The 24352-nt window shown below is 47.2% G+C and overlaps 2 protein-coding genes across 4 annotated transcripts in view; both read right to left on the bottom strand.

The window, feature by feature from the left end:
* The window catches only part of LOC147677744 (uncharacterized), a 104314-nt gene extending 98435 nt beyond the window's left edge, over nucleotides 1–5879 (bottom strand). The window contains exons 1-2 of one of the 2 annotated variants that reach the window (XM_086945379.1): nucleotides 5031–5879; nucleotides 1675–2546 (exon numbers count right to left, since the gene is read on the bottom strand). In XM_086945379.1, the coding sequence (XP_086801505.1) occupies nucleotides 1709–2428 (720 nt within the window). In that variant the 5' untranslated portion in view covers nucleotides 2429–2546; nucleotides 5031–5879 and the 3' untranslated portion in view covers nucleotides 1675–1708. Of the gene's footprint in view, nucleotides 1–1674; nucleotides 3635–5030 lie in introns of those variants that run through there. The other variant, XM_086945380.1, reaches the window with a different exon arrangement.
* Nucleotides 1–24352, bottom strand: part of MTMR11 (myotubularin related protein 11) — a 262554-nt gene that overhangs the window by 172743 nt on the left and 65459 nt on the right. The window lies entirely within an intron of this gene.

Below are 24352 nucleotides of genomic sequence, written 5' to 3'. Positions count from 1 at the left end.
TGTGTAACAACTGAAGTAAAAGGACTAGTCCTCATGGGAGGTTACAAATTAAGACAAGGCGGTACAAAGGAGGGTCTAACAAACCTATTAAGGAACCAGAAGCCAGCATTTACAAAGGACACTGACAATTACGCGTTTCGTCAGATGAGCTGACTTGTTCACACAACAAGTCAGCTCGTCTGACGAAACGCATAACCTTTCATTAAAATCACTGGTTTACTTCTGAGTGCGGATCCTTCTTGGAGAAGACTGTTGTGTGCATTAAAGGTACCGGGAGACCTGCCCAGTGTGATCCGCCACCTGCCTACGGGCCAAGAGACTTCAGTATTTGGGTCGTTTTGTGCACATATATATATTTAAATCGATATTTTTTACATCTATATTTTTTACATCAATATTCTTCATTCAATATTTTTGTACTTACCTTTGTAGGTATGGGAGTCGACATTTTTGTAGTCTATATATTTTTTTCGATATTTTGAACATCAATATTTTTAACATCGATATTCTATCAGTGAACCCATCTGCCCCCAAACAAAATTAACCAGCTGTTTTCTGTTTACCCACTTTGGGACCCTACTGGTGGAATTTTGCTGTATGTAGTAGCCCTATACCTATCTTAGGTTGCAGGGATACTGCGCTAACGTCCTGCAGTAGCTGGCGAACCTTACGTGGCCCCCCAGGCAGAAAACACCGGAGGCCTGTGCCCATGACATCTTGGAGACACCCAGAAAGAGGAAACCAGCTCCAGCCTCCTCCACGTAGCGCTATTATTGGTTGAATGCCATCACTACCAGAAGGAAGTCCCTTCATCCTCCCATGATTGGCAGCTGTCGCAAGGTGGGATCTCTTGCATTGATTGGGCGAAGGTTGAGTGTGTGGCCAGGGCTTTAAGTGGGATGAAAAAACTGGGGGGTCTCCCAAAGGGGCATGGCCAGTGTAATTAAGGGCGTGGCTTTAAAAACTTAAGCTAAAAATCTGTGTTTAGCATAGTGTGCCACCCCACTTGTATTTTGCCGTTTCTGTAGTTGCATCCAGATATGTGATACAAGTAGCATCATACCTACAACAAGTCAGGACTATTGGCCTTGTCAATGGTTATTAGTTGCATAAGATAAATAAGCTGCAACCATGGCTTGTTAGATATTGTAGTGTCCTCTCTGCATTCTCACCCACACACGAGACTCGTCACGCAGGTTGGTGTCATTATATCTTTATTCATCTGTCATACAGCTCAGCCCTTTCATGTCTTCCCTCATCCCCGATCCTGGTCATCTGCCCCGTTTCCGCCCCCTTGACCGGATGTGGTGTCCGGTATCTCTCGTCTGTCCAGCCTGTGCCCCATGGTCCTAATGCCCCCGTACAGGGCATGACATCTCCCCCCTTGTTGCGAACAAACATTTCTTTGCCTTTGACCTGTGGCTTATACTCCTGTATGAGCAAGATACAATATGTGTATATATATATGGAGAGAGAGAGAGAGAGAGAGAGAGAGAGAGAGAGAGAGAGAGAGAGAGAGAGAGAGAGAGAGAGAGAGAGAGAGAGAGAGAGAGAGAGAGAGAGAGAGAGAGAGAGAGAGAGAGAGAGAGAGAGAGAGAGAGAGGTATACAAGTTTCCGTCTGTCTGGTCGACCTGTGTCTACAGGCTCTGCATCCTGATGTTTTATCACTAAACCCTTTTGTCTTTTTTTTTCCTTCCTCCTTGGTCGCTATTCTTCATCACCAGTTTGTGCTTCTGCTTGTTGTCTGTCTTCCTTTAGTTCTTCGTTTGTCAGACTCTCTTCCGTTGTTTCCAGTTCCTTGCGATGTGAGTCATTCCAGGTGCTGTGGCTCTGGCCGGCTGGCGCCGTTGTCCTTGGCTCCTTTCTTTCTACTACCACCGCTTGGGCCGGGTCGATCTCATTATCATATGCTCTCACCAGCTTTGGTTGTGGCCATGCGGTGCCTCCTGCCTTGATCTTCCTTGGTGGCGCCTGTCTGCTCTGCTCATTGTATGCTTTTTCCCTTTCTTCTGCTGCTGTCTCTCCTGCGCCAATGTCCTCTCGTTTTACTCTTTTCACCCCTTTTGTTTTGGGTAATTTCTTTTTGCTTGGGCACTTTCTTCTCAGTTTCACGAGGCCTCTGCTGGTCCCCTTTTCTTGTCTCCGTCTTTGTTGCTTTGTCACCCTCGCTGTCATCTGCATAGTGAGATCCCTTTCGGTCTCTCCTTCTTGCTCTTCCTTCGTTATTGTCGTTATTTCGTTCTGTCTTAGCCCATGTTTTAAGTGTACCTCACTTTTAGTTATTATTGTTGGTGACTTCCATTTCACCACCTCTGTCCAGCATTCTCCTGCCGTTGCAGTTGGCTCCAGTTCTTTGCATGTGGCGTTGTCATCTCCCGACATGTGATACAGCATCCTGGCTTGTGCGCTGGGCTTTGGGTCTGCCATTCTTCTCTTTGTGTTTCTCTTGTTGTGCCCTTGTTGCTCCCCTTCTTTCCCTTTTTCCTTTTTCAGTTTGTGTCTTCTTTGTATTTCGTTCTGTCTTTCCTTTTGTTTTCTTTCCTTTCTGTAGGAGAGTAGGGTCTGCAATCCTATGATCACCCAGATTTTTTGCTTTTGTTTCACTGGTTTACGACTTTCTCTGGCTGTGGGCCTGCTAATCAGACCCACAGCCTGGCTGTTCTCTTTCTAAATTACGATATGTACCCTAGGTGCATTTACCAATTGGTACTGGGCCACCTTATCAGACCCCGTAACGCAGGGCATAGGTGTACCCAGGGCCGCCAGGGGCTGAAGCATGTATTATGCCACCCCTGGCTGGCCTCCTAAATTTGACACAACTGGCTGCACGACAGCTGGGGCGAAGCCGTGTAACCACCCTTCGCTTTAGGTATAGTAGCTCTATATCTAACCATACAATGGACACCCGAGTTCCTATCAGTCACTCCTATGGCAGGCCTTAACAATCCTGAAGGCAGAGTGCGTGGGCTCGTGTGAGCTAGGTTCAGGCCCGAGCCGAGCCCGGTTGCAGCTTGCGGAATCAAGACCCAATGGCTGTTCCATGATAACGCGTACCATAACGGTAACTCCGGTGTCGCGTTATCCAGGCATGTCGAGTAAGGTGTCATACGAATCGGGGTGCTGCCCTCTCACCAATTCTGGCGATGAGGTTAGCATCCCACCCTTCTAGAGGGACACGACATGTACGTAACTGTGAACCCCGGTTAAAGTTAACTGAAGCCTCAGTTCCACAAAATGGATGCTGCCACCACAGACACGAGTCTGACCTCCTGCTGCTGGGAGTCCTTCCAGCGAGGAGCACTTGGACAAAGGGTTTCCCGTCGAGGGCGGTGTTCGCACCGTCCCAGACAGGGTTTGTGTATTCTGGGTAGGTAGGGCTTTGGCGAGAAGGTGACTGCGGAGTGGCACCCCGGTGCTCACTACGCATCTGCCGGTTAGAACCAGTTCCAGAGGCGACGGCCCTGGCCTGGGGAAAGTCCGGCAGGGGAGAGGGGTGTAACCACCCCCCTTCCTGGTCCCACCCTTAGGGCAGGACCTAGTCATGTACCCACCCCTTTCTTTAGAATAAAGACCGGAGCGGGGACCCTTCCAAATTAGATCATCTTTGATTCAAGAACTACTTTCTACGAAAGGACATTCAAGACTCTTCTCAAGATTTCTCCCTTGTGACTAAGGAGTAGTCACCCTGCATCAGCGGGCACCAACTAAGAACTCTGCGGTTTGCTGTAAGTCCTTCCTCAAGGAATCCGACGGCCCAGCTCGACGAGAACCGGCTTCCCTGGCACCTCTGACCTCTACCCACGTCATCAGCTCAGCTGTGATCTGTGGGTGCGACGAGACCTCGAGGGACCGGCCATCATCAGAACCTGCACGCTCTTAACGCCAGCACGACCATCGAGGCAACTCTCTGGTGAGTGCTCTGGGGTCCGAGAAGCCCCGACCCTGAGCCGCTCCAGCACCGAAGTGCAGTCTCCCAGCATCTCCACGATCTGCGTGGGGCCCTTCTGCTCGCTGCTCAGCACGTTGTCTGGTCACTAGCCGCTGGCTTGTGCCCTTCTGTGACGACATCCGAGAATCATCACTGCTGGTCTGGTTGCTCCAGACCGGCCCTTGCTTCCGTCTTTGCGAGAAGCACCCCGGACCCTCCTGGTCCACTCAAGACGCCATCTTAGGCCCACCACGTGGCCCTGAGAACTGCCAAGGCTTGTTGCCCCATCCTGGGCCCAGCGACGCCGACAGCATCATCCTTCGTGGGACAGCTCGCACCTCCGCCGTGGTCGCCGACAACGCCTCCTGGTCCGTGAGACTGCAGAGCCTAGCGTCGCCCACTCACCTGGTCGAGGTGACGGCCAACCGGTGCCTTCCTGGTACCCTCTGACTACTGGCTAGTAGTACGAACTTGGTCCCCTCTGCTTTCAGGTTTCATCAATCTCCGATCCAGGCTTGGATCTCTACGAACTATTCAGCACTGGTCGCCGGCCAGCAACTCCTTTTCTTCCGGCTCCTGGCTCGTCAGCGAAGACCCCGACGCCTGTAAGACTTGTGCAGCCGCAGCCCTCGTGGCTAGGTAACTCGGCATTTCGGTGCCTGCATAGCCTCCTTACTCTAGGGTCCTGAGTCCCTCGCTTCCGACTTGCCTTATCGGGTCCGCCCGAGACCTTAATCTTTCCGTGTCCTCGGACACTTGTTTTAATTGTGCACTTGAAGTATTTGCTAAAGAGATTTGGTTTGTGCTTAGTACCCTGTCCTCATAAAGAGTACAGGGCTGTTGTGATTCTTAATAAATATACTGTTTATTTTCATAACACTTGTGTGGTGTCCTTTCACTGGGTGTTCAAGGGGTACGTGTGTGGTAAACAGCTGGCTTAACACGCCCTCTCGAGTCTTTAGCCTTAGACTGCTCGTATCCACGCTACTAGGATAGCTGGTCTATAGGTTGACTTACAACCAAACACCATAAGGGTCGTTGGAACGATACATAGCGGTCGCTAGAATAGCGAACGTTGCATATCGGGCCAACTTCTCACACTTTCGTGTTCTCCTTTCCTTTTTCTGCTTCTTTGTTGGCCTTTCTCCCTTCTTTCCTTGTTATTTCACTTTTCTTTCCTTTGTTTGGCCTTGTCTCTGGCTTTCTTTCTGTCTTTTCTTCTTTATTTTTCTTCCTTTTCTTTTCTTTTAAGTTCTCCTTTCCTTTCTCTTTTTTTTTTCGTTTCCCTGTGGGATCTTTGTCCCTCTTTTCTTTGTTATTTCTCTTTTCTGTCCTTTGTTTAGCCTTATCTCTGACTTCTTCCACTCTATTTGTTTCTTTCTTATTTTCCTTCTTTGTTTCGCTTTTCTATTTGTCTTTTTCAGCCTCTGTCCTCTATTTAGCCTTATCTCTTATCTCTAAGGCTTTTTCCTTTTTTTTTTTTTTTTTTTTTAACTTATTTCTTATTGTCCTTCTTTGTTTTGCTTTTCTATTTGTTCTTTTCAGCCTTTCTGTTACTTTTCCTCTTTAATTTGCTTCCTTTCAGCCTTGTTCGGCCTTAAAATGGCCGCTCCGCTGTTTCCTATGTGTGTTTCTCTTCCTTTCCTTGCTTAAGATGGCCGCCGCTGTTATCGCGAGATTTCGCGGTCAAAATCTCATTTCCTGTCCTTAAAATGGCCGCCAATGCAGTTCTCAGTGCTCATTCGTCCCAATTGCCTGATTTCAATGTGGCCGCCTCTCGCGAGATCTCGCGCTAATTATCTCAATACACACGCTTAACTCAAGCACTTACCGCGTTCTTGCAGATCTTAGGTGTTGGCAGTCGGGGTGGGTTCCTGCGTCGCTGCTTTTGCAATTCTCTTGTTTGTTGTCTTCCTGTTGCTTTCCGCCTTTGTCCACGCTTGTTCTCTCGTTGAGATGGCAATTGCTGGAATCTGCGTCGATCCGTCATCCCGTCTTCGTACGCCAGTTGCAGTGTCCTCTCCGCATTCTCACCCACACACGAGACTCGTCACGCAGGTTGGTGTCATTATATCTTTATTCATCTGTCATGCAGCTCAGCCCTTTCATGTCTTCCCTCATCCCCGATCCTGGTCATCTGCCCTGTTTCCGCCCCCTTGACCGGATGTGGTGTCCGGTATCTCTCGTCTGTCCAGCCTGTGCCCCATGGTCCTAATGCCCCCGTACAGGGCATGACAGATATAATATTGAAAAAGCTTCCAATTAAAGCCCTGGTGACCCTGCCACAATGTTTCTGCTCTTGCGTTTTACAAAGAGAAGGGAAATCCAGAGAGAAAATGACTCTTTAAAGGATTTCCCTTCCCCCACAACGCTCACCTGGCATGACGTCATGCCGTAACCTCCACTAGTGAGAAGGGAGTAGTCTGAGCACAAGTACATTGGCGTGCCTGCTGTCTTGAAACGGGTCTCTATGGGCTGCTGTGCGCCCTGGCACTTTTTCCCGGGCTGCAGTGATAGCAAACTGCTGTCACTACAGTCCGGAAAAAAAACGGACCGCCTGTGTCAGGGCTCAAAACAGAGCCCGATAGAGACCCGTTTCGAGGCCCCCCTAAAAAAACTGCCGGTGCTCAGACCCCTTGAGACACGGCTCACTTAAAGCCCTGTGTGTGGCCCTAAAAAGAGAAGAGGCTGCGGATTACACCGTCGGTCATTAGCTGGATGCACTCTGGGAAGTACTGGTAGTCCCTCCCACCGATGACCCCCTGCTGTTGCACGTCACGGCTGTTTCAGCCCCGTTGATTACGGGGTTGAACTGCATGTTGGACTTCGGCCTTTGGCTAAATCGACGTCCCCCCTCCCGATTCTGTCCGACCTCTACAGCCGATGTTCGGACCCTATTTGCAGTAGTAGTTCTTTAGCGTCCAGGCCAGAGCCCTGTGTTCGCCTCACTGAATTGGACGGTTTGTATTTCGATGCTTCCTATCCTACATTATGCACAGCGCACAATTAACCCCTTCCAGGCTCATGACGAGCTGGGCTCGTCATGGCGTAGCCTCCTCGCACGCTGATGCCGAGCCCAGCTCGTCATGAATAATGGGATTTTGAAAATCTGAGCATGCGAGCAGAATTCCGCTCGCACGCATAAGGCAGTCACTGTGTTTCATAATGGACGCATTTATCTACAATTTTCAGATGTTTATAAACTGGTGGTATGCTTGTAATGTCCAAAAATCTACTAAAAGGAGATAAAAAAAACAGAAATGTGACTTTCACTATAAATGCTACTGCAATAATCAGTGCTTAATTTGTTAAAATAAATAAATGGAAAAATAGTGCTAAGAACCAGGGTTTTCCTTAGGAGTCTGTCACTGGGGTACCGAATGCCAGAGTTGCTGAGTACCAAGCTTGCCTAGTCTTGATTCCACCTCAAACTTATTTCTTATTCACCTCACCCCGCCTGACCCTTTTTATTAGTTCAATCTTGTAGGTTCCATTTCAGAAATGGTGTCACACTCTGCCATTTCCCCTATCGTATACTTTCTTCTCCACTTGTTGCCTTCGTTGGTGTTGTTTTCGGTTTTAAGCCTCTGTATACGAGAGAAAAATTCCAAGCTGTTGTTCTTTTTCCTTAATTGGTTTACCCAGAATTAAAAAAGAAAAAATGTCTGCCAGGTGGCAAGCGAAAGACGGGCGGTAGTGAGTGCACAGTTCCTCTTTCTGCTACTGACTCTCACAGCATTATTTAGTTGTGTCTATTCAAATGCGCTTATAAAGAAAGTCGCCGAAATATCATGTTGCGCTGAGGAAACCCGAGACCCGTTTCCAGCAGATATGCTTGCATCTGACACTTGAGGGCAGAGGTCACGTGTTTGACCCCGGCTGGGGCTGCTGTGGTAACAGGTGTTTATGCAGCCACATGCGTCCTTTAATCGTAAAACTAAGGCGGGGTATCTCAGCCCGAGACACATGGCGAGACTGACAAGGGTTTACGGGCCTTGCCAGCTGGCCTGTCCCTCGTCATTCGACAGACAGTTTAATCGATCTCAGAGATGCCGCTGAAAAGATTATATCGTTGTAAACGGCTGAAGGCCAGCAGCTATTGGGCACGCACGCCACTGGTAATTAAAGCGAGGCACTGGAATTAGGCGATTGTCATTTTCGCTTGCCGCATTTCACACATAATGCTGCGTCATGTGCAGATTTCAACAACAAAAAAGATGTTTCAAGCTGCAAACCAGGATCGAGTTATTAAAAACATGGCGACACATGCTCCAGGAAACTGGAAGGCCCTTTGCAAAGGTTGATTGGCCATCTTACAGTTCCTTTTTGCTGTATTTATTTGTTACAGCAAACAAATGATGGACGGAATGCTGACAATGCAAACATTCTCCCCCCAGTCAAAAGATCTGGGTTAAATCCATCGTTATTTTGCCCACCAAGCCACCCCAGTTTGGACCCAGCCATATGCAAATCAGTCTTGACCCTGTGCCCCATGGGAAGAGTCCAGACCGAACTGCCAGGCAAGGTCTTTCCTGGACTGGAAGCAAGCATCCTGGCACCGGTTTCAGGGTATGTCACCCTTCTTCAGCCAGGCTAGCTTGAATCCAGTGGCACAGTGAGCAAGGGACCCACGTCTGGGAATACCCATCCCACTTAGCGTGAAAAGTGTTACAGCAAACAAATGATGGATGGAATGCTGACAATGCAAACATTCTCCCCCAGTCAGTTCGGGCTGGTCTGTTCCCATTAGGCACAGGGTTAAGACTGATTTGCATATGGCTGGGTTCAAACTGGAATGGCATGGTCAGCAAAAAAACTATGGATTAAGGCCCAGATCTCTGTACTGGGGCGAATGTATGACATTGTTCTGCATTCTGTCCATCAACTGTTGTTTTTGTATTTATTTGTTTAACTGGTACTAATGAGGCGAAATCTTTGCTCAAATAGTGTTACCATGAGTAGAAATGCAAAAAGAATGAAGTAATACCATCCCAAAATGTGCTGCATTGCGCTGCATAATTGACCTTTTCTTGCTGCATAATTTAATAACCATGCTGCATAATTCGGTCCTCTCCTGCTGTATAATTCGGTCCTCCCCTGCTGCATAATTCGTGGCCCTAGTAGGGTGCAATGATTGACATCACGTGTAATCTTTGACACCACTGAAGGTAGGCTGCTCTGCGCCGAGGTGAGTGGAGCTTCAAAGATTGTCTAGTTCACTGCTCGGTGGAGTAGTAAAGGTGCTTTGTTGTAAATCAGGTAATCCTGTCTGCATTGGAAGCCAGAGTGACATGGCATAGGCTGGCCTACGGGAAAAGGAGAGAGTTTTGGAGGTGCTACGGCTTCAGAAAGGCTTCAACCTGCCCCAGCCCTGCCGGCATTTCACCCCCCTGTAGTGGGGAAAGGTAGCCAGGCAGCAGATCCGCCTCGGCCCCTGTTTCGTCCAGGCAAAAAACAAACATTTGAATACCGAGTGCATTCCCCCCTCCCTCGTATGTCTCAGTCGTACATGGTGCAACATATGGACCACCGTGGCGCTTCGATTCAATTTCTGATCGTAGCGCTTTATACATTGAGATGGGATATTGTTGTACTCGAATAGAAAACTACACCTCCTGACTTTACAATTTTGTCCTGCAATTACCAGTGGCCGTGGATTTACATACACTGTGGCGTGCCAGGTACGTTATCAAATGTGTTGGAACGAGGAGTGCTCCCGGCTTCCCCAAGGGGCCAACAGTTTGTGACCCTGGGCAAATCACAGTTTGCCACTAACTGCAAAAGCGACAAAAGCAAAACCGCACGTGTTCACCGCAGCGTGAAACCCTGGCATCCTCACGTGAACATTGAGACTATGTACTCTGTAAATAAGTAACCACAGCTCGAGTTGCAAGGGACAAGTGGACGCACTCTGCGGAAACTGGTCACGTTTCTTGCACTGCTAACCGGTTATTGGAGTTGATTATTAATCTTTGGTGATAGGTCACCTTTTACACTACTATTTGTAAAGCGTTCCCGTCACACACTGTTTCCTGTTTAAGAACGTGGCGTCCAGGGAAGGTCAGAGTTCACCTGCACAGTTACAGTAAACTATTAGCCACTTAGCAGAGTTAATAAAAGGTTGCACCAGTTTAGTGTTAGTAAGGGGGTTGGGCACTTAGGTAGGAGTATCACGTCAGTGAGAGGAGGAAGTAGACAGGTCTCAGTATAAGCATCACTGAGGGATACCCAAGCAGGTGACAGCATTAGCATAACCTGGCGGTGGAACCAGACAGGTATGAGTATCATTGAGGGGCCGGACTACTAGGAGTCACTCAACTGGTATCAGCGTCCGCGAGACGAGGAACCAGGCAGTTATCAGTATGAGCTTCTCTGATGGGCCGAACCAGCCAGGTGTCAGTATTGGCATAAACAAGCGATGGAAGCAGACAAGTCTCTGTATGAGCATCATTAAGTCACTGAACCAACCAGGTGTCGGTATTATCCAGGGGATGGAACCAGACAAGTAACTGTATGGGTCGAAACAACCAGGTGTCAATATCATTGAGAGGCGGAACCAGACAGGTCTCAGTATGAGCACCGATGTGTGGTCAAAACAACCAGGTATCAGTATCATCAAGGGGCGGTACCAGACAAGTAACAGTAAGAGCGCCAATGAGGGGTCAAAACAAACAGGTGTCAATATCATTGAGAGGCGGAACAAGACAGGTCTCAGTATGAGCACCGATGTGTGGTCAAAACAACCAGGTGTCAGTATCATCAAGGGGCGGAACCAGACAAGTAACAGTAAGAGTGCCAATGAGGGGTCAAAACAACCAGGTGTCAATATCATTGAGAGGCGGAACAAGACAGGTCTCAGTATGAACACCGATGTGTGGTCAAAACAACCAGGTATCAGTATCATCAAGGGGCGGAACCAGACAAGTAACAGTAAGAGCGCCAATGAGGGGTCAAAACAACCAGGTGTCAATATCATTGAGAGGCAGAACCATACAGATAACAGTATGAGCGTCAATGAGGGGTGAACTAACCAGGTGTGAGTATCATCGAGAGGCAGAACCAGACAGGTAACAATATGAGCGTCAGTGAGGGGTCGGAATAACCAGAGGTAACAGTATGAGCTTCAATCAGAAGTCAAAACAACCAGGTGTCAGTATCATCGAGTGGCGGAACCAGACAAGTAACAATATGAGTGCCAATGAGGGGGTCAATCCAACCAGGTGTGAGTATCATTGAGAAGGTGGACCAGACAAATAACTGTATGAGAGTCAATGAGAGGTCGAAACAACCAAAGGTAACAGTATGAGCGTCAATGAGATGTCGAAACAATCAGAGGGAAAGGTATTAGCGTCAATGAGAGGTCGAAACAACCAAAGGTAACAGTATGAGCGTCAATGAGAGGTCGAAACAACCAGAGGTGACAGTATGAGCGTCAATGAGAGGTCGAAACAACCAGAGATGACAGTATGAGCATCAATCAGGGGTCGAAACAAACAACGTCAATCAGGGGTCGAAACAACCAACGTTTCCGTAAAGTTCAGTAAAGTGCTTTACGTTTCCGTAAAGCACTAAAACTTGGCTGTTTTGCAAGGGCGTAGTTACTTTTATATTGCTCCCTGTTTTTTTCTGTTAGGCGCCTTGATGCCTTCGGGCTAAGTCACGCGTTATAAGATTCTTTTAATTTACATTTCATTTCAGGTGTAGTATCATCAAGAGACGGAACCAGACAGGTAACAGTATGAGTGCCAATGAGGGTTTGAAACAACCAGATGTATCATTGAGAGGCAGAACCAGACAGGTAACAACAGTATCAGCATCAAAGAGGGGTTGAAACAACCAGGTGTGATTATCATTGGGAGGCAGAACCAGACAGGTAACAGTATGAGCATCAATAAGAGCACTGGCGTAACGAACCTTGAGGGTGCCTTCCTGCACGGTACATTGGGGCCAACTCTGGGCACAATTAGGAGCTCTCCAGCAAGAGTGCTGTGCTGAGGGGCCCCCCTGCAGCTTGGGGGCTGTGTTACACCCCAGAATAGGAGGTTGAAACAACCAGGTGTGAGTATCATCGCATGGCGGAACCAGAAAGGTAACAGTATGAGAGCTAATGAGTGGTCTTACTAACCAGGTGTGAGCATCATCGAGAGGCGGAACTAGACAAGTAACAGAATGAGTGCCAATGAGGGGTCAAACCAACCAGGTGTATCATCGAGAGGCGGAAGGAGACAGGTAACAGTATGAGTGTCAATGAGAGGTCGAAACAACCAGGTGTCAGTATTAGCATAAGCAAATGGTGGAACAAGACCGGTAAAGGAATGAGTGTCATTGAAGGGCCGAACCAATAAGGTGGCAGAATGGCCATAGTTGAGTAGTGGAACCAGATAGGGTCAGTATGTGCTCCAGTAAGAAGCAAACCTACTAGATGTCAGTTTCGGTGAGCCTCGAGGACCAGACATGTATCACTATTATTAAGAGGTGAGAGTCAAGGCGCAGAATCAGCATCAGCAAAAGGCTACACCAACAAGGTACCAGTGCCATCAATGAGCGACAACAACCTGTCACCACAATCAGCCACTGGTCACACTAGTGGGGCATCAGTGTCAATGAAGGAAACACCAGTAATGCAACTCTATCAGCAAAGTGATACAGAAGCCGGGGTCTGTTTCAGTAAATGGCAAGACCACCATGGTATTAGCATGGGCAAAGTTCTGGGTCAATATCAGCAAAGAATACTGCCAGGCGGATGTAAGATCCCATTGCAACAGAATGGTATCTTTATCACAAGTAAGGTACCCGTATCACTACCATGGTACCTGTATCACCAGCATGGTACTTGTATCAGCATCGTATCTGTATCACCAGCATCATATCGGTATCATTAGCATGGTATCCGTATCACCAGCATGTAACCCATATCTCTAGCATGATACCCATATCACCAGCATGATACCTATATCACCAGCATGATACCCATATCACCAGCATGATACCCATATCACCAGCATGGTTTCCATATCATCAGCATATTACCCGTATCATCAGCATGGTACCCATATAATCAGCATGGTATCTCCATCACCAGCATGGTACCCGTATCATCAGCATAGTACCTGTATCTTCAACATGGTACTGGTATCATCAGCATGGTGCCTGTATCACCAGCATGGTATCTGTATCATCAGCATGGTGCCTGTATCACCAGCATGGTACCCGTATCACCAGCATGGTACCCGTATCATCAGCACAGTACCCATAAAATCAGCATGATATCTCTATCACCAGCATGGTACCCGTATCATCAATGTGGTACCCGTATCTTCAGCATGGTAATGGTATCATCAGCATGGTACACGTATCACCAGCATGGTACCGGTATCATCAGCATGGTGCCTGTATCAACAGCATGGTATCTGTATCACCAGCATGGTACCCGTATCATCAGCATGGTACCCAAATCATCAGCATGGTGCCTGTATCACCAGCATGGTATCTGCATCACCAGTATGGTACCCGTATCATCAGCATGGTACCCAAATCATCAGCATGGTACCGGTATTATCAGCATGGTAACCGTATCACCAGCGTGGTACCCGTATCACCAGCAAGGTACCCGTATCATCAGCATGGTAGCTCTATCACCAGCACGGTACACGTATCATCAACGTGGTACCGTATCTTCAGCATGGTAATGGTATCATCAGCATGGTACCTGTATCACCAGCATGGTACCCGTATCACCAGCATGGTACCAGTATCACCAGCATGGTACCAGTATCATCAGCATGGTGCCTGCATCACTAGCATGGTATCGGTATCACCAGCATGGTACCCAAATCATCAGCATGGTACCGGTATTATCAGCATGGTACCCGTATCACCAGCATGGTACCCGTATCACCAGCAAGGTACCCGTATCATCAGCATGGTACCCGTATCTTCAGCATGGTACCCAATTCATCAGCATGGTACAGGTATTATCAGCATGGTACCGGTATTATCAGCATGGTACCCGTATCACCAGCATGGTACCCGTATCACCAGCAAGGTACTCGTATCATCATCAGCATGGTACCGGTTTCAGTAGCATGGTACCCATATCTTCAGCATGGTACCCGTATCTTCAGCATGGAACCTATATCGTCAGCATGGTACCCGTATCATCAGCCTGGTACCCAAATCATCAGCATGGTACCCAAATCATCAGCATGGTACCTGTATTATCAGCATGGTACCCGTATCACCAGCATGATACCCGCATCACCAGCATGGTACCCATATCATCAGCATGGTACCAGTATTATCAGCATAGTACCCTTATCACCAGCATGGTACCCTTAGCACCAGCAAGGTACCCGTATCATCAGCATTGTACTAGTTTCATCAGCATGGCACTTGTATCACCAGCATTATATCTGTATCTTCAGCATGGTACCCGTATCACCGGCATGGTACCTGTATCACAAGCATGGTACCCGTATCACCAGCATGTTACCAATATTGTCGGCACTGTATCATTATCAGCCAGTGCTGCTCTGGCCACAGAGATGGAACATCTGTCCTCTGAGGAACTGCTAAGGTACTAAAGGTATTTCATTTATTGCCCAGAGATTTCAGTACTGGGATTCCTGAAACAGATAATGCCCAGAAGCGCTCTGGTTCTCTGGACTCTCTTTGGCTTCTAGTTAAACCCATCCAGGGGACAGGCAAGTCCGATAAATTAACCTTGTTCCGTTGAACTACACAGATGACCCTAATTTTAGGCCTTTGTATGTCACAATATCAGGACAAAAATATTGACCGGCTAAAAGAGTGCTGGCTCTCTATCGACTACCACAATATCGTGAAGGTATGTGCATATATTGTGTTCTCAACTCCACAATTACACACCTTAGTGTATATGTATTGTCAATCCCCTGCCTTGAAAGCCTCACATTGGTTACCGGTTGCCAGAAGATCCATGTTCAAGCTGCTTTGTATCACCCACAAAGTGATACATGATATGGGACCACTCTTCATCAGTAATAAAATCACAGAACACATTCAACAAAGGAATCTCCGCGCTAGAGTGGCACCTCACCTCATAATCCCAAGATACAAGAAAAAAAACATGAATGGCACATCCTTCTCTGTTCAAGCAGCCAAACTACGGAACTCTTTAACCCCCAACATAAGATCCACGAACAACCACCTTATCTTCAGAAAACTACAAAAAAATTGGCTCTTCCCCACACAAGCACCATACGCAAACAGAAATATACAGCATAACCCTTTGTATATAAAAGCATTTATTTGTACTATAGATATGTACATATATGTGTATTGCTTTGTATAAACATGTAAAAAAATGATGTTTTAAAAAAAAGTAATAAAATACATTTTTAAGTACAACACTTGAAAACCAGAGTTCATCTAATGCATGTTTAATCTACATATACTTAATTCTTTCATGCATCTATATAACTTCCATGTACTTATTGATCTATATATTTATTACTTTCTTCTAATTCAGCACATCCAATGCACTACCCTATTTCTCACCCTATACCTCTCTCAATATATCTTCTACCTCAACTCTGACTCATCAAACCTCTTTCTACTACTCTTTTCAATGCACTACCCTATTTCTCACCTTATTCCTATATCAAGATATCCTCTACATCCACTCTCTCATTCATCCCAAAACCCATACCACTACTATGACCCCCAAAATATCCCTTTCTAGACTCTTCCCTTCTCTACCCCTTCTTGCAACATCTGACACCTCTTTTACTATACCGATCCCCCAAAACAAGCCTTTCTAAACTCTTCCCTCTGACTCTTCCACGCCACATCCCATTTTACTCATCCCAAGACTCCTCCTACTGCTATGCCCACCCCCCAAAAAAAGTCTACATTTTTCCCTCTTCTATCCCTCCACTATACTTTTCAATCAAAATAGCAGACTAACATGTGCACTTCTCAAATTTAATATTTCACTATACTAATTAACCACTAATCCTTTATGGATTTTAGAGTAGCGTGCTACTTGCCGAAAAAGTGCTTCAACACCTCATCAGGCGTAGCAAGTACTATATAAATGCAAACCTTTTTTCCCTATTCTACCCCTCTTCTACCCTTCTCTATCCAATTAACTGAATAACATATCCACCCCTCAAATTATGTTCATATTTCACTATACTAATTGAACACTAATCCTTTATGGGTTCCGGAGTAGTGTGCTACTTGCCAAAAAAGCGCTTCAACACCCAATCAGGGGCAACAAGTGCTATATACATGTAAACCTTTTTCCCTCTTCTATCCCTCTGCTATCCTTCTCAATCCAAATAATTGACTAATATCCACCACTCAAATTACTTTCATATTTCACTATTCTAATTCACCACCAATCCTTTATGGGTGCTGGAGTAGCGGGCTACTCGCCAAAAAAGCGCATCAACACCCCATCAGGGGTAACAGGTGCTAAATAAATGCAAACCTTTTTCTCTCTTCTAGCCCTCCGCTATCCTTCTGAATCCAAATAACTGATAAACCTTTCCACCACTCCAATTACTTTCATATTTCACTATGCTAATTCAACACTAATCCTTTATGGGTTCCGGAGTAGCGTGCTACTCACCATAAAAGTGCTTTAACGCCTCGTTGCGGTAGTAAGTGCCATATAAATGCAATTACAATACAATACAATGTATGTATATGTGGAGTTAGTAAGTGTTTTGGCCTGACTCTGGATCGTATGCATAACTTTTGGAATGTGGTGAGGCTGAGAAAGCTAGAAGTCTTGCAATCATCAGAAAAGGCTACCCAGCTCTAAGGCATGCCTGACGGGATGCTCCTGAGCTGAGAAATCCTGTTTGTGAACTTAAGGCCGCCTGCATCGTCATTCTCTTCAGCACATCCCAGGAAACATATTTTCCTATATACACTTACTCTGGTAGTCAATATTCTGGCCATGATATTTTGGCTACTGACACCTCACCAGGGGTAGCAAGTGCTATATAAATGCAACACCTTCCCTCTTCTATGCCTCCAATATCCTTTTTTCAATCCAAATAACTGACTAACCTATACACCACACAAATTAATTTCATATTTCCTTATACTAATTCACCACTAATTCTTTTTGGGTCCTGGAGTAGCGTGCTACTCAGCAAAAAAGCGCTTTGACGCCTCGTCAGGCGTAGTAATCACTATATAAATGCAAATACAATTACAATTACTTGACAATTAAATCTCGATATTCTGATAGTAAAACTCTTAGGCATTTATATCGCTGCTTTCCTGGGGATATCTCTGAATCTGTATCCCTCATTTCCGCTTCCAAATTCTTACTGAAGTTACATTCAGCAGCATAAAAGCCACGCCCAAAGGTGATCAATTGCAGATCATTGCACAGACGAATGTGACCATCTCCAGGGCTGTTCAGATTCTTGTTGAAGAAGCAGCACGCTAGCCGTGTTGATAGCTTGAAGGTGCAATATTTACTCCTGAGAGTTTATAAAAAGGAATAAGTAATCCGGGTATTGCAGCTATCTGGAAGGTTTGTTTTTCCAATTCCATAACATCTGCTAATGGTATCCAGAACTATGACTTCTTCCTTGCACAGCTTGAGGAAAGTTGCTTCTGTTCAGCTTCTTTGCAGGCTGACACTAATGCCAGGCTGGATTTAAGATAGAGAGCGAAGGTCTGAATGCAAGTGAGTGAGACAGGACCTTTAAACTATAGTCAGTCAACACTCAAGTTGCAACATCAAGGGAGAAACCACAGGTCCAAAATGGCTCCATTACCGGGGACTACCCCTTTAAACCATGCACAAGATTCTGATTGGCCACTCACGCACCAATCATTTTTCATTACCAGTTTCTAATGCTCGCAGCAGACTAATATTACACGGTGAAAGGTTGGTTGAGTCCTCAGTCTTAGGTGTTTCATAAGAACAGCATCTTCAGCTGTTTATGGAAGATGAGGCGGGAAGGGGCACTGTAGGAATTAACGTCCTCACTATGTAACAATAGTGTTGCCAGCCTGACCTTCAACGTTTTTGGCTGACCCCATGTTCTTTTCAGACTTGGTAGCTGCTGTCCCATAGGTGGTGCTCCAGGTGTTGTTTGTGTTTGGCTCATCAGCAGAACTCAAACTATTGGGCAGTGGGTGCATCCAAAGTGTACCTCACTCAAACTTTGTGTAACTATGGAGAGACCCACGGTTGGTGGCTGTTGAAATTCTATTTAATGGCTGAGACCGATCACTTTTAGTTATAACCCTGCAAGAGGGATCTACCTGCATTTTCATGTAAGATTCATCTTTTGCCCCATAGCTGGGTGTCATAGGACTCCCCAGGGAAGAACAAGCCAGAAGAGGACATGCAAAGGAGACTCTGAAGTCTGTACTCTTTTTCCCTGTTATTCATTGTACACAGATTTGGAAAACATATATCGTCTTGGCTCGGTTAGGTCCAGGTTTAGGAGGTGTTCCTGTCTTCACCTGGGACGTCTGGGATGCCCTTCCGGGACCATGGATAGAACTCAAACAGTCAGCTTAGGCCCCTATTCCTCAGCTAAAATGTCTCTGGAGAAGGGTGTCCCGCAAGGCTCCTGTTTGGGCCCTACCCTCTTTAATATATACATGGCTCCCCTGGCGAGGATAGTGGAGCAGTTGGGTTTCGAGATCCTCTCATACGCAGATGACAAGCAGCTCATGTTCACTGTCTGAGAAAATCCAGAGCAAGAAAAAAACTGTTTTGCCATTGGTATGAAGGCGATCTCTGACTGGATGACTGGAAACTGCCTTCAATTAAATCCAGAAAAAACAGAGATCATGTTGATGGGGAAAGCCTCAGACATCTGGTCAGATGATTGGTGGCCCACTCAACTTGGCTCTGCTCCTACTCCCAAACTGTCAGTAAAAAATTTGGGTATAAAAGTAGATCAACAGCTGTCCATGAAGGACCACATTGCGGCCACGACCAGCTCATGCTATTATAGCATACGACTCCTGTGGAAAATTCTTCCATTCATGCCTACCCCTCATCGAAGGACACTAGTGCAGGCGATGGTAACCAGCCGCCTGGACTACGGTAATGCTCTGCTGGCAGATGTAGGGGAGACACATCTGGCCAAACTGCAAGTGGTTCAAAACACAGCAGCTAGAATGATCTTAAACCGTCCTGCCGGCTCCCCTTCGATTCCGTTGATCAGAGAATTACACTGGCTATCGGTGAAAAAAAGATCTGTTTTCAAAATCTGTTGCCTAACCTTCAATGCCTTGAATAACAGAGGTCCCCTCTACTTACAAAGAAAACTTTTCAAATACTGCCCCTCTAGGAGACTTAGATCCAGCTCACGGGGTCTTCTTCAGGTTCCCCGAATCCGCCTCACTCAGACTGGCGGCAGAGCCTTCTCATACCTTGATCCAAGATATTGGAACCAGCTCCCCCAAGCTCTGCGATAAACCCCCAGTTACAGCATCTTCAGAAAACAACTGAAAGCCTTTCTGTTTTAATCCACCCTCCATCCTTACCGTGCTCCCCTCGCAGGATTCTATTCTTCTAGACAGCGCCGAGATGCCCCAGGGCGAGTTGAGCACTTTATAAACCAATTAACATAACATAACATAACATGGATCTCAGTCGTTTCTCGGAAAGTAAATAACAAGAAAAACTCTGAGCACTATTCAGGACCAGGATGTCCTTATTTTAGGGTATGGGTCGTGTGTGGGAGTAAAACCAATTACCACCACTGCGTGCAGCCCGGGTTGGGTTTAGAGACAGAAATGGTTTCCTCCCTCTATTGGGTTCCCTTTCCCGCACAGTGCCCGGTAAAAACCTGTAGCCGGAATCGTACCTTGTCCAGCCACGCTCCTCCTGGAGAGTAGTGGGGCGAAGCGCGGTCTCGTTGGCCTCCTGGCGTCTCATCGTCCTCCTGGACATTGGTTTGGGCGTCCGCTAACACTGGGGTCCTGGACCTCGCCCACAGGATCTGCTCTGGTTCAGCTTATCTGCGTCCTCCGCCGTCCACGTCCTCTTCTTCCGTCCGCATGGTCCTCTCCTCCTCCTCGCTTACGATGTTCTCTCTTGATTGGGGTTGCGGGCAAAGCGTCTTTCGGCTCGTCATACGGGGCTCCTCCCCGAGGGAACTTACAGAGGAATTAAAGGGACATCCCGTAGCCTGTACATGGAGAAATAGCACTTCAGTCTCTTCTGTTATCGGAAAGTAGGTTATCATCTCCCCCAATCCATCCTCAGCCCCGCGACACAGGGGTTCTTCAGCTCCTGTTCATATACCTGGCAACTTCTGGACCACTGGAACTAGGTGATAATGAGGCTGCCGCATTTTCACGAGCAGTTATGGAGATGCTGCATTTGCCACATACTCCACCATGTCCTGCATAATCTACAGCTTTTAACAAAAAAACATTTGAAAGGCCCTTTGCAAAAGTTGACAGGTCTCCTTTCTGTTTCTAATTGTGTATTTTATTTGGGTGTTAAACTGGTACTACTGAGGTGAAACCATTGCCATGACAGTGTTAACTTGTGTAAACATGAAAAAGAAGGAAGTATACTATCACAAAAAGTGCTGCATTACGTTGCATTACGTTGCAGACTACTGCTTACTTTCCCCTGAGGCGGAAGCCGGGGGCGCTCTCCACTTTCCCTCCATACTATTCAGTGCACTTTTGGCTGACATTATTTTAAAACTGTAAATATTTGAATGGTGCGATTTTAAATTCCCTGGCGACTCGATCCTTGCAGGTGAGACTTACATCGCCTCCAGGGTCTCCTACACTCCATTGCCTACCGGCGCAGCCGAATTCAGGGGCTGACGCCGGCACGCAGAGGATAGCCGCCGCCATCTTAGGGGAAGGCAGGGTAGCGGTCCAGCTCTTGGACGACTCCCACCCTCCTCTCTATGTATAAAAGTCTATGGACTTCCCGTCCGCGCAGTGGGCGGGCGCAGCGGGCCTAAGGCAAGCCCGTCTGCGCCCGTCCGCGCCTGGCCCGGGCCCAGGGCCAGTCCCCCTGTCCGTTATGCTGAGGTCAGCCCTATCTGCTGGCCCAGAGAGCAGCTTTTACAATTGAGATCAGGCATATGCACGCCGTTCTCTCGCTGCCCTCCGTGTAAGTTGGAGGGTTGCCCTTTTAAATGCCCACACTGTGATCTGGTACTTCCTCCATGGGGTAAACGTGCCCCTCCACTTGCCACTTTAGCCAAGCGTACAAGTCTCCCATTGATGCTGAGGGCTGGCTTGGTCAATTGTCGCTCTCTCCCCCGCCATGCTAGTGAGATCTGGACAGCACTTGTTTCTCATGGCTGGGATATCCTGTTCCTTACGGAATCCTGGATAAAAGACACTTCCAAACCGGATATCCATTTAGCTACCCCCCCTGGCTATCTTCTGATGGGTATTAATCGAGAGGGTAAAACAGGGGGTGGTCTTGCTATCATCCTGAAATCTCTCCTCCGCCTGACTATTAAGAAACTTACGAAAATAGGGCTGATTGAAGCCATGTACTTCACCATTTCGGATTCGGCTGCTGTTATCCTGGCTGGTATTTTAGTGTATAATCCCCCAGTGCCTCAGCCCCTTCATTAATGCTGCTAGTACACCTAATAGCTGATCTCTCCCTTAAACATCCACACTTTATAGTGCTTGGTGATTTCAATCTTCACGCTGAAAACTCTTCTTGCTCTCAGGCTACTCAACTACTAGACGCCTTGCAGGGCCTGAGCTTGATCCAATTGGTTCAGGGCCCGACTCATATAGCGGGCCATACTCTCGATTAAATTTTTTCAAATCTTCCCGGTATCACAGTTCACCCCTCCCTTCCCCTTACCTGGTCAGACCATTACCTTCTCCTGTTTGATATTATGTTCCCCTCCGCACCGAGTCTGGTGGCACTTGGTAGGGAGTACGGGAGAAAATGGCATAAAGTCACCTGCACTGCCTTAGATCCCGTTTTCTCGTACCAATCTGACCCATTAACCAACGACATTGACGCAAGCGTGGCCCAGCTTAATTCGGCCCTATTGCTTGCCATTGAGGCCACCGCCCCCCTACATCCTGTCACCTCTGCAAGATCCCGTCCTTCTGCCCCGTGGTTCTCACCGGCCCTGCATGAGGAAAAAAGCCGCTGTAAAAAATTAGAACGCAGATGGCGACAAACTTATGATTCAGAGGCTAAAAGTATCTACAAATCTGCTTTAAAAAATGTCCTCAAATTAAAAAGGTCCACGATGAGAGACTTCTTAGCCTTACAAATTAAAAATGCAGATAACTCCGCAAAAACTCTTTTTAATATTGTAAAGGACTTTGTTAAGCCTCCCTCTATGACGCCCCAGAACTTCTCTAGCCAGGCCTTATGTAATGGTTTGTCGGAGTATTTTCAAGACAAAATTGACAAAATTACGTCCTCTTTTCCGTCTGCTCTGACACCTGTTCTGACCCCTCCCATCGCCGAGATCAGGGACCCTGTAACATCGTCATTGGTGGCCTTTAAAGATCTTACTACTGAGTCTGCATTTAAGTTGCTCACTCAGTGTAAATCCGGATCCCCTTTAGACCCGGTCCCGGCCAAGGTCATGGGTAACCTGGCTCCCCTTTTGATCGAACCACTCCTTTCAATCTGGAACTCCTCACTGCACTCGGGCCAATTTCCGACTGCTTGGAAGGAGGCCATGCTAGTCCCCATTCTGAAGAAGGTGGATGCGGTCCGGCACAATTTTGTAATTACCGCCCCATCTCCCTTCTCCCTAAACCGGCGAAAGTCTTGGAAAAGGCTGTGCAGTTACAACTTGCGGACTATCTGGAAACCAACTCTCTGCTACACGATTCTCAGTCGGGATTCAGAACTGGTTTCAGTACTGAGACTGCTCTCTTAGAGGTCTCTGAGACTATCCGAGAGTGTGTGGATAGGGGCGAGGAGGCCATGTTGGTCCTCCTCGACCTATCCGCCGCTTTTGATACAGTGTCCCATGTGATACTATTGGATCGTCTAAGGCAGATTGGATTGGGTGGTACCGCTCTGTCTTGGATTAGTTCCTTTCTTAAAGGACGAACGCAGAGGGTTCTTCTCAAACCATTTGAATCAGAGAGTAAACCCCTTGTCTGTGGCGTGCCTCAGGGCTCCGCGTTGAGCCCCCTGTTTTTTAATGTGTATCTTGCCCCATTGGCTAAGGTGGTGGAGTCCTGGGGGATCAGAGTGATCTCTTATGCTGATGATACACAGCTAGTGTTTTCTTTTAGAGATCACTCTGACTCCAGCTTCGCCAGTTTTCGCCATTGTCTTGGCAACATATGTTCCTGGATGACCTCTAACCATCTCAGGCTCAACACCGATAAGACGGAGGTCTTATTTTTTAATCAAAAAACCACCATACCTTCCATCCTATGGTGGCCGACCGTGCTTAATCCTCCTCCCAGCCCTGTCCAAACAGTTCGTAATTTGGGCTTCAATTTGATGATGCTCTCTCTTGTAAAGCCCAAATTAATAAGGTTACGGCAGCTTGTTTCGGGAAATTGCGTATGATGAGAAAGATCTTTCCGTACCTTCCTGTGGATGCCCGTAGAACGGTCACTCACGCCCTAATCACGTCACATTTGGATTATGCCAACAGTCTCTATGCCGGTGCCCCTTTGTACCAAATTGAACGTCTACAGATCGTTCAGAACGCGGCGGCGAGGCTGATTGGCAATATCCCCTACCGTCAGTCGGTTGCATCCTATCGTAAGAAGTTACACTGGCTTCCCATCTCCAGGCGCATCCAGTTTAAGTTGCTGACTCTTGCTTTTCGGGCCCTTAATGGGTCAGGCCCGGGATACTTGAGAAAGAGACTTGTACTCTCCCAATCGGTCAGATCCCTGCGGTCTAACAACCTACGTCTTCTCACAGTTCCTCGCTTCCGCCGCTCCAGAATGGGCGGTAGAGCTTTCACTGTAATGACTGCTAAACTCTGGAACAGCCTTCCACTAGATCTTAGGTTTATTCCCTCTGAACCCCTTTTTCGTAGTCGATTGAAGACCTGGCTATTTTCCATCTCCTAAATTCCTTTCCTTTTCTAGTCTGCAGTCTACAGCGCCGGGACACCCCCGTCGGGGGTAGCCGTGCGCTTTATAAGCTTCATAAATAAATAGTTTGCCAGATTTTACCGCATAATTTAGTCAACCCTGCCGCATAATTTGGTCCTCCCTGCTGCTTTAACCCAGTGCCCTTGTTTATATGAAGTTGCTCATGTGTAGCTCAGGTTGTGCTATCACATGTATGGTTGTGTGCACATACGCTGTGTGGGGGTTACTATCCCACTGAGACGGTGATTGAAGCATTCAAGAGGGGCAGTCTTTCAGTTACCTTTGAGGGCATACAATTCTTAATGCAGTCCCATTACAGAGTCCTGTAGCCCTCCGGGAAGGAGAAGGCAAGCAAAATGTAG

This window comes from Lissotriton vulgaris, chromosome 12, assembly GCF_964263255.1.
Source record: "Lissotriton vulgaris chromosome 12, aLisVul1.2, whole genome shotgun sequence".
NCBI lineage: Eukaryota > Metazoa > Chordata > Amphibia > Caudata > Salamandridae > Lissotriton > Lissotriton vulgaris.
This window is presented reverse-complemented; position numbering and strand designations above follow the sequence as displayed.